Source organism: Trachemys scripta, chromosome 1, assembly GCF_013100865.1.
Source record: "Trachemys scripta elegans isolate TJP31775 chromosome 1, CAS_Tse_1.0, whole genome shotgun sequence".
In the NCBI taxonomy this organism is placed as follows: Eukaryota; Metazoa; Chordata; order Testudines; family Emydidae; genus Trachemys; species Trachemys scripta.
Window position 1 is genome coordinate 335822296 of NC_048298.1, and position 16411 is coordinate 335838706.

The 16411-nt window shown below is 40.3% G+C and overlaps 1 protein-coding gene across 1 annotated transcript in view; it reads left to right on the forward strand.

Moving 5' to 3' along the window:
- PPME1 (protein phosphatase methylesterase 1) overlaps positions 1–16411 on the forward strand; it is a 40772-nt gene that overhangs the window by 1924 nt on the left and 22437 nt on the right. Inside the window, exon 2 of the mRNA XM_034759201.1 lies at positions 14289–14382. Coding sequence (XP_034615092.1) covers positions 14289–14382 — 94 coding nt within the window. The remainder of the gene's footprint in view (positions 1–14288; positions 14383–16411) is intronic.

The window sequence follows — 16411 nt, forward strand, 5'->3', positions numbered from 1 at the left end:
AATGTACATGGCAGAGGGGCATTGCTGGCACATGATGGCATATATGACATTAGTGGATGTGCAGGTGAATGAGCCCCTGATGGTGTGGCTGATGTGGTTGGGTCCTCTGATGCTGTTGCCAGAGTAGATATGGGGACAGAGTAGGCAACGAGGTTTGCTACAGGGATAGGTTCCTGGGTTGGTGTTTCTGTGGTGTGGTGTGTAGCTGCTGGTGAGTATTTGCTTCAGGTTGGGGGGTTGTCTGTAAGCGAGGACTGGCCTGCATCCCAAGGTCTGTGAGAGTGAGGGATCATTTTCCAGGATAGGTTGTAGATCGTGGATAATGCGCTGGAGAGGTTTTAGCTTTCACTCTATGCATCCGAAGAAGTGAGGTTTTTACTCACGAAAGCTTATGCCCAAATAAATCTGTTAGTCTTTAAGGTGCCACCAGACTCTTTGTTGTTTTTGTATGTGTTGGAAATTCAGTTTCGAACCCGGATGTTCATTAATGCTTATGAGATGTGTCTGGACCTAACTTGTCAGACCATCTGTCTATCTATATGAAGAGAATTAGACGGCTGAATGCCTATTTACGGTAAAGAGCATCTCCTTAGCTTGGCATAGGCAGCTGATTTGACTCCTACTCAGAGAGATTCTATTAAGTAATGCACATTGTCTAAGTGGGAGCTAGTGTTCCTTCTATCCAACTGTCAACGATGCCTTGAAATAGTCATAGTTTGAAACTGGGGCCTATCTGCTGCCTTTTCCTTTAACTCACTTGTCTAATTGAATACACTCGCTTATTAAGATCCCTCAACATCCTTCTCTCATGAACAGAGCCTGGTGAAGATAAATATTTCAGGACATCTCTTCATTTTCAACTATGAGTCTTATCTGAAGCTGTGTTTATTTGTGAATGAAGAAATGCTCTTTTAACTGGGGTTAACTGTGTGCAAGTTTAGCTTAAATAGTATTACCCAGCAGGAGTCTACATGAAGCTGGGCAGTAGATGAACTCTGCCAGGGGAGTAAGTCCTTGCTCCTGGGAAGTGACAATCTGCCATCTGGGACAGCACAACACAGCGCAAACAGGTAGTGAGTTTTATAAACAAATCTAAGTGTATAATTTGAGAGCAAAGCCCTGGTCAACACTTAACATTTAGAGCAACCTGGCTAGGTCACTCCTGGTGTGAAAAATTCACCCCCTGAGCACTAATGCTAACCTGACCTAATTCCTTGGGTAGATGCAGTTAGGTCAACAAAATAATTCTTCTGTCAACTTAGCTTCTGCTCCTTAAGGAGGTGGATTACCTACGTCAATGGAAAAACCTTCCATCGACACAGGAAGTGTCTACGCTATGGAGATGCAGCTGTAGTGTAGACGTGCCCTGAGAAACAGGTTGGCCAGTGTTAATTATGAGCCTGTTCCGGGATGAAAGAAAGGAAATGGCCAGGAAAGCAGCTTCACAGGAGCATAGTCACAGGGGATGATGGGCTGGAGCTAAGGACAGTTTTGAAGGTGAGGAGAAGAAGCTTGAACTTTTATATGGTAGAAAAGGAGGCGTCCAAGGTAAGGAGATGATTATAGCGGTCACAGAGGAACGTGGTCTTGGCAGCGGCGTTCTGGATGACCGGGAGGGGGAGAGATTATAGCTGTGCAGATTTGGAGAAGGAGAGGTTAACAGTAATCACACCAGTGCGCAGGCTGTATGTGGAGATGTTGTAAAGTAAAGCAGCAGAAGTTGGTCAGGACCCAGATATGAAGGGCCAGAGACAGGGTTTGGGCACTGGGGAGGATGGTGTTGGTAACAGTGACCGAGACTAATGGAAAAGTAGAGGGCTTATGGAAAGGTAATATGTTTGGGTGCGCACGTTACTGGCTCAGGTTCACTTCCAAACCAAAGAGGGTGCATGTTGCCGCCATTTAGGCCAAGGATGAATTTAGTTGGCATTTGAAATGATGGCACAAAATCCAGGTAGAAAATGATGGTACAGAATGAAACAGAGTATGTGAAGTAGTGTTTTGTACTTCTCTACCATCTTTTCTCTAAAAAACTGGCAAAGCTTTATGCAGGTGGAAAGTACCATTATCCCAAGTTTTGCATATGGGGAAACCATAGCAGAGAGGAGTTACATGATTGGCCCATAGTCTTACAGTGAATTAGTGATAGTCATAAATATAACACAGAAGTCCTGACAACCTTGGATCTAACCATTTCTTAGTGATCACTCACAATAACTTCAGCTTCTGCACCCATATTTTTGAATGTAGTTAGTAGTCCCATGTTTAAGGTAACATTACATTCTTTAAAAGCAGAAAGGTTAAAAGGATATTAAATAGTGGTTAACAAGGGGAGTGCAAAGGATTTAATCCTACTTTGGATGTAACTTGCAGCGATTCTTAATCTTGCAGCCTAGGTATTGTGGTGATGGGCTCTTCAGAAGTACAGGTAGTTAGACTCTCTGCCCTTTTCATACACTAGTCAGGTGAACAGAAAGATCCTTCACTCTGATAGGCACTAGCTGTTTCTATTGAAACAACTTTTACTAGTCTCAAATAGTTTAACAGCATAACTGTTGAATGAAACTTGTTAGAAGGAGGTCTACTGCCACTCCTATCAAGTGCTGCCAAAGTCTTGTATATTTTTAGAAGCTTAAACTATGCTATAAAAATGTCCTCTCTGCTGGAGCTGCCATGTATCATTTTGGGCGGGGGGTGGGTGGGGGAATGTTGCTAACTCAAGATTGTTAAATTTGGAGAAAAACAAACCACTGGTTTTTAGGAATGGACTTGCCACACTGAAAGAGATCAGTAGATCATCAAGGATGGCATCTAAATTGGGGCGGTGACTAATAGCTGATCCTTCAGAAGAAGGTAAAACCTACTCCTGTAATACATTTGGGGCTGAATCCAGTGTGAGTTGAGGGCATAGGCACAATGCCCAAGGCCTGATTCTGTAAGGTGCAATGCCATTTATTGGGTGAAATATCCTATCAGATGAGTACAGGAAATCAGCTTTACCCTGAAGTAGGAGATTAGATAACTTACAACATTTAATTTTGTAAGCTGCTCCTCTGTGATATTAACCAAATTTTTTTGGCCTCTGCAGGTGGAGGGAATGTTTAAGTGGATAGGTTATTACTTCTTGAAAATTAGTATTTTTTTTGTATTTTTACCTCTGCAGAAACTTTTCACATAGTTCTAAATGGCTCTCTTTAACTTTCGACTTATTCCATTCTATATAAATGAATGATATGCAATAAAACTTACTCTAGATCTTAATTACTTGGTTTTAAAAGTTTCAAACATTAATAAGCTATACTCCTTGTTAATATTTTTTCATAATTCTTTTTAAAACTGAATTGCATTGAAGTGTTTAATGACATGGCTTTGTACCTAAAGCAAGGAATATCGGAGTTAAGAATTACCTTGTACTTTTCACAGAAGTAGAAATGAGAGAATGAAAAAATCTATAGTATGTTTTGATTAGTTACTGCGGAGGTCTTGGGATATTGAACAATATGTGTTTATATCAAATGTTCTACTGCAGTACAGAAGCACTGTGGAGTGAATTAAAAACTGCCACAACTTTAGTAAACAAATGTCTGAAAATGCAGTCCACCAATTAGAGACATTTTTGTATGTATCTGCTGTGAAATCTTTTTGACAAGAGGTTTTAATAAAATGAGTAGAACTGAGTGACTTATCAGAGGAGGATATCTGTCTGGAGAGTGTACCTGGCTTTGAGAGCTCTGTGTCTCCTAGCTAGTGGTCAGGATTGCTGGGTTCTATTCTCTGACATGCCACTGAGTTGTAAGACCCTTGAGCAAGTCCCTTAATCACCAATTTCCCCAGGTGTAAAATGGAGCTGCTTACCTACCGTACTTCATCGGGATGATCTGAGGATTAATGTTTATAACACTTAAACCCGTTTTCCCCATCAACCTTTTATTTAGCTTAATTATGGTAATTTGTGTTTTTAAAAAAAAAAACCACCCTAACATGCACACTTTGCAAAAAAGGATCTTTCAGCCTTATTTTATGTAAACCTTCCCATTTCTTGTCCATCATCTCTCTTGTATTTACGTTAAATATAACTTAGTCTCATCATATACAGTTCTTTTATGGGAGTTGAATGGACTGAGGACCTTGTATTGGGTCCACATACTGTAAGCACTTTGGCAGGGAGCCTGTCTTAATTCTTTCCATTAAAGCACTGTGCACACCTATGGCACTGTAAACAAATGTTAAGTAGTTGCTCTGAGATACTCATAAAAAAGTGCTGTCATCCTACTTTAATACTTAGGAGACCTGTGACACTTAATATTTAAGTAAAATATTTATACACCAATATTTTTCTGGAGTTAAGTCTGTGTTAAAAGCAGGATGGAAATCAGTTTGCAATCGTACGTTGGTCTGTTGTGCTGCCACTTCTGTCATGTGGTTCCTCAAGGCAGATGGTTCCAAAATGTTTCTTTTTAATGAACATAATATTCAGAAACATTTTCCTCCATACATGGGGTGATATATGCTTGATGTCCTGGGACCTTTCAGCCTACAGACCAAAGTGGCTACAATTTCTTTTGATGTTAACAATTTTCTTGAGTTCTTTTGCAAAATGCTGGTACATGTACTGATGCAAAGGATACATCAGCCAAACAGATTCCTAAATACTCAGCTTATTGACCCTTGTTTTAATTTTTGACTTGGAACAATACACAAAAGGAAAGCCTAGTAAGTTCTGGTCGCTTCTTATGCTCTAGTTGATGTCATGTTGGCTTTGTTAGTGTTTCTTGCTTCGCTTCATTGCAATTTTGATCTCTGTTAACCTGTGATGAATGAATATATCTAATAATTTCAGATGGACTGAAAATCCTTGCTGTTTGTTCCTGGTAAAGTTTTGCAGTTAGATAATATAGATGGAGTGCTTCTTAGTAATAATACTGCTTAGCACTTATATAGCACTTCCCATCTTCAAAGAGCTTTCAAATCTCCTCTGTATATGCTCTGCCAATTTTTAAGGTTTCACAGTCACAATTTGCTATTAAGTGTTTTTCTGTCTCCTGTTGCTGTGTGAAAGGCTCACACAAACAAGGGGGGAAGGATAGCTCAGTGGTTTGAGCATTTGCCTAATAAACCCAGGGTTGTGAGTTCAATCCTTGAGGGGGCCACTTAGGGATCTGGGGCAAAATCAGTACTTGGTCCTGCTAGTGAAGGCAGGGGGCTGGACTTGATGACCTTTCAAGGTCCCTTCCAGTTCTATGAGATAGGTATATCTCCATTAGTTTATTTATTTTATTTAAAATGACTGACCATACAGGGAAATAGTAAAACTGACTGTAAATAAAAATATGCCTCAGTGCAGGGGCTGGATTTGATGATCTCTTGAGGTCCCTTCCAGCCCTATATTTCTATGATTCTATTGTATCACCTCATCCACCTCGTCTCTCTAATATCCTGGGACCGACATGGCAACAACTAACTGCATAAAGAAAGTGCTGTCAGATCTGCAAAGTAAAACTAAAGAAACTTTTTTTCCCTGATCTTTTGTTTATAATCATCTTAGATATTACTTGGAACAAAAAATTGACAGGCATGTGAATTTTTTTTAAAGATGATTTGATACCTTCTCCCATCATGTTCATACATCTGTTCACTTGGAGAGAGGTGGGTTTAATTTTTTCAGACTTGGGAATAGGCCCAATGGAATCTAGTTAGACTTAGTATCTTAAAATGTTGGCAGACCGATTTCCTCCCAGTAACCCTCTGCATTGCTCCCACTAGACCTGACGAGGGAGTGCTGACTTGCCTATCGTCAGTCCCCCAGTCTGTCGGGTGTGACTTCTGAGGCGTTGTGGTGCAGATCGTGGGAGGTAGAAGTGGAGTGACATGGATCACTCCAAGCAAATAGAAAAATGATTTACGAGGGAATTGAGATTTCTAAACTAGCCGCACTTTAAATATTGGTCGGATGCTTTCTTCATAACCTTCCTCTGACTCTGATGTTATCCATCTTGGGAAGGAGTTGTTGCTGCCATTTGTACTGATGATTTCTCAGGCAAGGAGGAACTGTTACAACTTTATCTAGGACAGTAAAGCCTTTTTATGAGGCGTCTCAGTGGGCTGTGTGTAATGTGATGTTACAGTGTATCTGAATTCAGGGAGACTAAGAGAACAGACAGGAAATAGGTTTGCTTGTATTACTATGCTGTGTTCCAACATGATGGCTCCCTCATGTTGCATAGCACATGATATTCTCTGTGTTAAAGCAAAATCTGAGTGGTAGGGAAAGGAAAACCATGGTGCTGTATCCATGTGTGATGCCACATGAGGCTGAATTCAGCTGTGCTACGGAAGTGTAAATCTTAACAACTCAGCAGGTGTCAGTGGAGCGACTCCAAATTTACAGCAGTGTAATGAGAACAGTATTTGGCCCTGTGAGATTACAAATGAGCACAGCCATGTAGCAGGAATGTAATGAATCTTTGATCTGTACTTTTAATTTATGAATAATGCTAGTATTAGTATTTAAATAATAACCTGAGTATTGAAAGGTTAAAATGGCTGCTGCAACATAGTGCTGGCTGGTTTTAACAGAGCTACAAGATGTACATTTGATTTTTCTCACATCTTAGAGTGCACTGCATCTTTCTGCTAACTAGCTCCTTCCAGAGACAGACCCCTTGTGCTAGTTAACACCCCCCCACACACACACACTATTGGTATTTTAAGTATTCACCGAATACTCAGATCAGTTATTTGATAGCAAGTTTAATACTGAAAACATGGATTTGTCACATCCTTTTTATTAACTGAATCAAACTATTCCCAGGGCCATTTATCATCTTTTGTTGCAACAGGATTTGACTGTAGGTGGTGCTTATTTGACTAGCACACTGTTCCTTTTAACATGTATCCTAGGATTGGTCAAAAAGGAGGTGGATGCTTCTTGCTGGGGAATGGAGTATTGCATTCTTGGAGTATTACATAGGAATGAAAGTAACTCCTGTCATGTCTGCTGCTTCACTCGTGGTTCGTGCACATGTTCATTATACAATGGTGAGGACAAGCCACACAATAGGTTAAAATTAGCTGTTGAAAGTGCCTGGAACTAGTTCTTTGATTCTGATTTAATTCATAGTGTGTGTTAGTTGGCTTGGTTTATAGTTCTCAGATCAGCCTACAAATGTTATTACATTGGATCAATTTTTATTTACTATTTTAGTTTGTTGGACATGTTAAAAAGCAGTAATTAGTTAATCTCCATCACAGTTTAACTATTTGGCCAGAAAAATGCTGTTTCAACATGAAAAGGTGCAAAATCACAGCTGTTGTTGGGCTTGCGTCTGATTTTTTGGATGCCTGCTTGATATGTCACTAAGGAAAATAGACTAGAGAAAGAAAAGACATATTGGATTCTATCTAGTATATTCCTTCAGAGACCAGTGGAGATTAATTCTCTACTGCATGTTCTCCATTGCTTTTGTGCAGTCCATTTTGTAAAATTTGCGTGTTTGCTCCATCTCACCGATACATCTTCATCCTTTGTAATACACAAGTGTTTGCTTGAAATAAGATATTTCTCAGCCTTCTGCAGGCACCAGCCATCTTGTGAAAAATTTCATACTTATTCTCACTCATAGTAAGAGCCCAGTGTCAGATCTTAATCCTGTTATAATATTGTTTAACAAATCTTTTGTTTTAAATAAAAGTAATTAATCTGCAGATACTTATCTTTGTTAGAGCTGGAAGGACCTATTAACTCCTAGGACATCTACTTTTTTTCTGTCCCATTCCCCCTGCTAATAGAGGATTGCTAGAATATGTTGTCCCATCACATTTTAAATGTCTCAAATGGTGGGGTTTCTGCTACTTCCCTTGGAAAATATCTCTATCCAAACGTTAACCTTTTAAAATCTGGGCTTGAAATATTTACCAAAGCTCACCTAGTCAGAGGCTGTTGCAAAAGATGAGGTGACCCCCTCCAGTGAGATGCAGGGCAACTTCCTGGCGAAGAGCCCAGTCCTAAACTCAAGGTAATAGGTTTCCTATCATAGTGTTCTCCCTGGGTCCTGCTTAGATGTTCAGTCTTTCGTATTAGCCTCTGGTTAATAGGCATCTGGAAAAATCTGAAAGCCACCTCCCTTGATTGTTGGAAGGTAGAAAGAACTTTCTCTTTTGCTAGCTTAAATTGCACTGTCTTCTGATTGCTGCCTGCAGCAGATTTGGGGTTGGGAAGGAAGTATCACTATCCCTTCCTCCTGACCTTGGTTTCTTTGATCCTCTTTCTTCCATGAAAAGCTCCAGTTCTCCCTGCTCATAGTTAAGATCATAAGAGCGGCCATATTGGGGCAGACCAAAGGTCCATCTAGCCCAGTATCCTGTCTTCCAACAGTGGCCAGTGCCAGGTGCCCTGGAGGGAATGAACAGATAATCAAGTGATCCATCCCTTGTCGCCCATTCCCAGCTTCTGGTGAAGAGGCTAGGGACACCACCACCAGTTTTCCCAAGCAGACACTGAAAATTGGGCTGTTTAGTTTCAATGTTTATAGGTTGTAAATAGCAGGCATGAAACTGACTAGAGTTGTGTAAATTTCAACCTGGCCCTGCTTGAGAAAGCTCATAGTAGCTGGACAGAGATTGGTGCTTTTTGTTTGCAGATTCCAGGAGATGGGCTGCATCAGGTCACTCCAGAAGGGTTTTCTTTGCAACCATAATTGTTAGAGATATCTCTTTTAAATTTTATTAAATCCTACAGTTATAAATATTATTTAACGGACTGATAGCAGCAGTCACGCACAAGATTCTCTATTGACCAAAAATATCCAATCCAGGCTAAGAGAGTGCACAGCAGAAAATGCAGTAGAGACCGGGCAAAAAAACAACCCCCGTTTTTGTGTTTTTGTTTTCGGTTTTTTTAGCTAACATTTATGAAAAACCATTTAGGAGTTCTTGGCATATTAAAAAAACCCACAAATATAAAGTCAACTTCATAAAATCATCTTATTAGTCAATCAATCAATAAATCAATGATTTATCTGGAATATATATTTGTAGAGATAAGGCCAAAAGGGACTGTTCTGATCTTCTAGTCTGATCTGCAGTATAACGCACGTCAGAGGACTTCTCTGAATTAATTCCTGTTTGAATGAGAGCAGACCTTTTAGCAAAAACAATCAGTCTTGATGTTAAAAATTCCCGGTCATGGAGAATATACCACAACCATGGGTAAATTATTCCAATGGTTAATTACCTGAATTGTTAAACATTTGTGTCTGAATTCTAGACTGAATTCGTCTAGCTTCCACTTCCAGTCATTGAATCTTCTTATGCCATTGTCTGCTAGATTGATTAGCTGAGCCCTCTATTATCAAATTGATATTCCTTGTGTAGATACTTATAGACTCACCTCTTAACCTTCTCTTTGATATCAGATCTTGTCAATCTAATTTATTTTCCATAAACCCATGTTGATTGACATTAATTATACTGTCCTCCTGTAATTCTTTATTAAGAGTTCCATAATAGCTGTTCCATTATTTTGCCCTGGATTGATGGCTGGCTGACAGACTTATAATTACCCAACTCGCCTTGTTTATCCTTTTGAAATAATAGCATAACATTACCTTTCTTCCGGTCTTCTGGAACTTCCCCAATGTTCCAAGTCTTATAGAAAATCAACATTAATTGTCTGGAGAGCTCCTTGGCCATTTCTTTTAAAACTCTTGAATGCAAGTTATCCAGACTTCCTGGTTTTAAAATGTCTAGCTTTAGTAGCTGCTGTTTGACATCTTTCTTAGTTACTGTTGAAATTGAATGTTTTCCCATCCTCCTAATCATATGATATGAATACATCATTGGACTTTTTTCCAAATATAGAACAGACACTTTTATTGAACACTTCTGTCTTTTTGTGTTGACAACTGTGTAATTTCCATCTAGTAGCAGACCAACACCATTGTTAGGATTCCTTTTGTTCCTAATATACTTAACAACAACAACAACAACAAAAAAACTTACTCTCCTTAATTCTGCTGACCATAGATTGTTTTCCTTGTCCTTTTGCTTTCCTTATCAGTTTTCTACAGTTCCTAGCTTCTGATTTATACTCATTACTATGAACTTCCAATTCTTTCTGTTTATTAGCCAGACTCCTATTATTGGTGTATAAACAAGTAAATAATTTATTTTCTTCACATCCTTTTGTAACTTGATTGTTTTTGTTCACAATATCATAATTTTGTGCTAAATAAATGCTCATTTGTCCCCTCTTTTTGTTATTGGTTTAAAGCTCTGACTGGTCTAGCCCTCTAGAAGGTTGGTTCCCCTTCCACTGAGATGGAGGCCAGCCAAACTGTACAGAAAGACCAATGTTCCACAAAATCCAAACCACCTTATGCCACTTACCTAGCCAGCAATTCACTTCCAAAATCTTCTGCCTTCTGTTTTCCTTTACCTGTGGGACAAGAAGGATTTCCGTGATGATCACTTAGCCATTCTTCTCCTTCAGAGTTCCCTGAAGTCATCTATAATTTGTCAAGTATCCCATAAAGCAATGTCATTAGTGCTGATATGCACTAAGACCAGTAGGTCCTTGTCTGCTTATTGCTTTTGCAGAATTTTCTTTCAAAGCACCAGGGAACTTTTAGCACACAGCAGCAGGGTACACACGGACTGAGTTAGTGCATAGCATGTAGGAGTGTTGTAGATTTGCACCCTACCTTGCTATGCACTAACTCATTGTTTAGATGTGCCCTTAGTATAGAGTCCCCAAAAAGAATAGTCTTTCTTCCTTGGATGAATGGAGATTTTATGGGCTCACCTGATATTTTTACAGGTTGGGCTGAGCAGTCATCCACAGATCTGTGGTGTACGCCTCTCTGCTTCAGTCAGCCAGCTGTATCCTCAACATCTGCATTCAAATCTAGTTTTTCACATTCAGAAAATGAGAGGAAGCTGAGATAACGGGATTTATCATTATCTTAAAATAGGTGTGTGGATGTGTCATCTTCTCATTGAAGCTTGACAACGAATTATACTGAAGTCTGGAAACCCAGAGAAGTAAATCTAGCAATATAATGGAAAATAGATTGTATTTTTACAAAACTTCAAGTTGCCTTTCCATTTCTTTCTTCGTCTTCTTTTTTTTTTAATTGAAAAAGTTAAAATTCTGCAGAAATGTCCCACATTCACCAGGGAAGATTTCCTTCTAACTGTGGGAAGTGGATGTTTCAATCCCTGATAATATTCTCTGCTGATTACCCTCCCTGGAATAGAAGCGGAAAAAAGACAGTTAAAAATGGTCCTCTGGTACTCATCCTCTCTGCTGCTTTTGTCATGCTTGGTTATGTCATTGTGAAAACAAAGCCTTGTTAGTCCTGTTGAATGAGTTTAATGCTGAGAGAGAGATTTTTGTCCTATGCATCGTCAACAGAATTGTCAGCAAAGTTTCCTTTGTAGACTCTTTTATTCGTAGTGGTGATGTAAGGGTGCGAGAGACTGAGAAAAGCCTTGAGCTCAGCTGGGTTTCTAGTTTCCTGGTTGAGTTTTCTGTTATGGCAGTTGGGGGTGGGGGGAATCATCTTCAAATGTAACTGGGCATTTCTGTTCTGGGTACTGTGCTGTGTAATGTTCCCACGGTGTCTCTTATAGCTTCCTACTCAGAACAAACTGCATTTTGTGTGGCAGCTCGGCACCTCAGAGTGTATTGTTACCAATTTCAGGTCACAGAGTGTAGTTCTCACTCGATGCAATTGCTAGTTCATGCTGCTTGCAATTCCTAGTGATATACCTGTCAATGAGCAGGGCTGGAGGCTAGATCCTTGTTATAAGTGGGGAAGTAAGTCAGCTTGCTCTAATAGTGTGTTCTCCCCTCTAGGGAATAAAGGATGATATTCACATTTTGAAAAAGAGCAAGCCTTGCTTTATTGTCTGTGTTCAGGCTCCAGTCTCTGGAGCTGTTCAGTGCTGGGTAGGAAGTCACCAGCTGGCCACATAAAGTTGCACCAACTGAGAGCCGTGATTGAGTGGGGGCAAAAGGGACTGTGTGTGGTGGACAGGAAAGAAAATGCATACGTTAGAAGGGAGCTGTAGTGCCTCCCAACATCTTTGCCTCTTGAGTGCTATGTGCTGAATGAGCGATGGCGGTATTTCGTATTTAGTGTTTTGGTGTGAGTATAGTGCTGAGATCAAGTCTTTTCTAGCGACAGAGACAATTCCACAGAGGTATCAGCAGTGCACACTGCCTTACTGACATGCCTTATCTCCCTCACCATAGAGAAAACCACCATAGGAGTCAGTTACTTACATACGAAGTTGATTGGCACTTTAATAATACGTAAGGTCTCTATGGACTTGAGGTGTGCAGGAAGTCGTCTGTTTCATCAGCTGAATCTGTTCAATCCAGCCATTGATGTCTGGACTTTTGTTCTTAGTCCACTGTTTGAGAATGGCTTTCTAAGCCAATAATGTTAGCATGAAAAGAGACCCTTCCTCATTCCCTCCACTGATGACCGCTCCCTTATGAGTCTCTTAGATGTACGTAGTGCCGGTTACACAGTACAATGCTCTTTCATGGAGTACTTTGGCAATGATTTGGCAGATATCTAGTTGTGAAACCATCTGATTTCTGGGCTGTATTTCTCCCATGTGTGCTATTAAATACCTAGGAATATTCAGCCAACTGGATCACTCAATTGGCCATTCAATTTTTTGGTGAAGCTAGAACTGTGTTTCTCAAGCGGTGGGTCTTGACCTCCAGGGGATTCATAAAAGGTAATCCAGGGGTTTGCAAGGCATTTAAACCCCTGTTAAAATCTAAAACAAAACCTTGCTCCCACATTCCCTTGCCCTTCAATGTCAAGTATTCTGTCAACCTCTCAAAACACACACTAATTATATCCGCTTAGCATTGGTACTCTTACAATAAAAGAATAAAATATATATGGGAGTCGTGAAGATTTTTTTACTTCGAATAAGGTATCACCAATCTGAAAAGGTTGAGGAACACTTTATTAGAATAATATCCTTCCTAATGGTGTGTTATATTATGGAATGTTCTATTTGTCAACCGGGGGAAACATTTTATTTGAAAAATAAAGTTTTGGTATTTTCCATTCGTACAGAGTGCCCCTGTCATGTCTTTGCCTAAACAATCTAGGCAAGAGGTTGACCGCTTGATTTTTATCTCACTATTCTTAGTTTCCTCCATGCTGCTCCTGCGATAACACTCCAATAACAGGCAAAGAAGCAGTTTGGAGAGTAGTTCTTACACACTGATCAAATTCTCAGTCCAAAGGCTCAGTGGGGACAATATACAAGTGGAAACTCTGAATTTGTTGGCTCTTGTGGAGTTAATCATATTCGACTTCAGTATAACTTTAGTAATGCTGCAGTACATACAGCATTTAGGTATTAGACCTGTGTACGTACATGTGTTTTATTTAATATAATAGATTCCAGGGAACTGTTTTATTAAAACTCTCTTGTGTAAACTTCCAGCCTGGGATTTAGCTGTTCTATTCCCATTAATGTTAATAGGCATTATATAGGTAAATCCCCATATGCCTCACTATATTTAACTTTTCTTTCCATAGTTTCTGCACTGTCTTGTCAGCCACAGTGAAATTTACATTCTCTTTCTAGATGATCTTCATTGGTACTAACTATACTGTATAACAAGAGGAGACTTCTTGGCACAGTTCTGATCTCATCACAATCGCTGATTTATCAGATGCAGAATATCTTTTTTTAGATGCCATGCTAGATTAAAAACCACCCTTGTTAAGTAGCTGACTCTTTATTGTTCAAGCCAAAACCATCAAGATGGTTTTTGTAGATGGACTAATTCCATTTTTAATTATGGTCCTTGGGCTGAAGCATAAAATTAGGACTGTATACTACTCTTGAGCAACAATGGAATTCCTGATGTTAGTGGAACTTTGCACAAAGATCAAGGATAGAATATGACCTGTCTGTAATAACCTTTTCATTATCATAATTCTTGTTCAGTATCACTTAGCGGAAAAACATTCTTACCTTCACAGCTTCCCCTACTTCTGTCCGTTGTGGCAAATCAGAGAGAAACAAAAAAACCTAATGGGAGGTAAATGGGATTGGCCAATGACTACAAAACTGTTAATACTATATGAGGGAACTACAGGCGAAGTATCTGTCACTTTCTATCCTAACCCTCTGTCGAGTGTTGCTATGACATGTCCATTGTTAAAACATGCTGTTTCATCAGCTTATGGCAATTTGAGTGAAGCATTATAAAATACTTATACTCTTGCAAAAATTTTGTTTTGCAGTCCTGGAAGGAAACGAGACTTTTCCCCAGTCCCTTGGAGCCAGTACTTTGAGTCTATGGAAGATGTTGTGGTTGAAAACGAAAACGGCAAGGATATATCCTTTTATTTTATTCCCAGACTGAATTCTTCCTGATCTCAAGTGACCGGTGGGATTGTATGTCTTGGCGTTTATCAGGGATTCTGTTACATTTTTAAATTGTTCCCTCTATTACCCATCTTTTCCTTTGTGCTAATCAGTGCTACTGCCCCAGGCAACACCTATGTGCCAACGATTAGGTTGCAGTGGGAAAATATCTAGAAAAGTTGGCTTCTTGGTATTGCTTTCTCATCTCAGTTAATGTTGGGTCATTCAAAACTGTGTCCATAGGACCTAGGTAATAGTGTGTTAATGCTCTAGCCTTTCTCCTCTGAAGGTGTGAGATCAAATTCTAACACACACACACACACACACACACACACACACACACACACACACCCCCCTACACCTCTGTCAGGTTAAAATTCATGTTCCTGGGATGGCCACTCTTCTAGTGCAGGTTTGTCAACATTGCACAAGAACCTCGCAGTTTTTAATACAATCATCATTCTGTTCAGTCCAGGCCATGACAAGAATAATGCAATGAGTTGCAGGTCAGGATTGAGGTGCACTTCCCCTTAGGGGGAGGGATAGCTCAGTGGTTTGAGCATTGGCTTGCTAAACCCAGGATTGTGAGTTCTATCCTTGAGGGGGCCCCTTGGGGATCTGGGGCAAAATCAGTACTTGGTCCTGCTAGTGAAGGCAGGGGGCTGGATTCAATGACCTTTCAGGGTCCCTTCCAGTGCTATGAGATAGGTATATCTCCATCTATTAGCTGTGTGGGAGACATTTACGCTGTGTACCTGTACTGGGATGAGAGAAAGCCAGGCATCTGGAGACACTGTTTCACTAGCACCAAATTCACCAGGGGAAAACATCTTTCTTCCGTAAAAGAAGCTGAACTTCTTTTACGCTTCACCATGTTCATTCAGCCTGTGGATGAGTGATGCCCTTTAGCAACGTACCACTGGCTGCCTGCTAATTGGGAATGGGGGAGGAACGCCCTTTCCAGAGAGAGGAGAGCCATAGCTAGGTTGAGAGCTTCTGTGGTGCTACCTCAGCCTTCTCCTGGAATGAGGACAGCTTTAAATTCTGCCCAGGATTCAGAAAAATCTTGCCAGCAAAGACTGCCTGAGAGAGGCTCTGAAACAATAAATTTCCTGCATGCCTTCCCTTACTCTGCCCACTCTGTGCACTGCACTGGTTGACTCTGGATTCTCCATTGGGAGCCAAGTGATGAATCTGTCCAACTTCCAAGGAAATCCCTTGAACCATTCAGTTTCAGGAGAAAGGGGAGCAAAAAGAAGGCTAATGCACAGCACCAAGAATAAGGAGTTCTTTACCTGGGTCTGCTATAGATGCTCTGAATGACCTTAGCCAAGCTATTGCTCTCTATTTTAGGTTCCTCATTTATAAAATGGGGACAAAACCTACCTGTCAGGGCTGTTGTGAACCTTACTTGTTGTTCGTAAAGTGCTTTGGGATCCTTGAATAAGACGTGCTGGAGACATACAAAGTAGCCTTTCTATAGATTAGATTTTGTACAAATTAGTATAACTTAAACGGGTCTCAACTGCGAAGTGAGAAAGGAAAAGTAAACCCTTTCCAGCCTGATAGGAAGCCAAATTTCAATCCAGAGCCAAGAGCCATTGTTGTTTCTGTAGGTCCAGAAGTGTGTGTGGTGCATTAGACGATTAAAATCACCATGGAAGCAACCTGAGTAACATTCTTCACTTAGCTTGTCACTACTGTCCACTCTGTTTTCTCTTGAATCGTGTTCTGCATAGATTAGGCAGTTCTCCCAGGTTTCAGAGTTCCTAGGACAGTAGCACCTACAGGCCCCAGCCAAAATTGGAGCCCTGTTACGCTAGGCATGGCACACAAACATAGTGTAAACGGTCCCTGCCCTGCAGGAGGTGGTCTAAATAGATGAGACCTTCAAAGGGTGGAAGGGGAAAGAACAGAGGTGAAATGTAGAGCTGGCTGGAAATTTTCTGACAAAATATGCCAATTTGTTGAAACTGAAACATTCCAATGGTAACCTGCC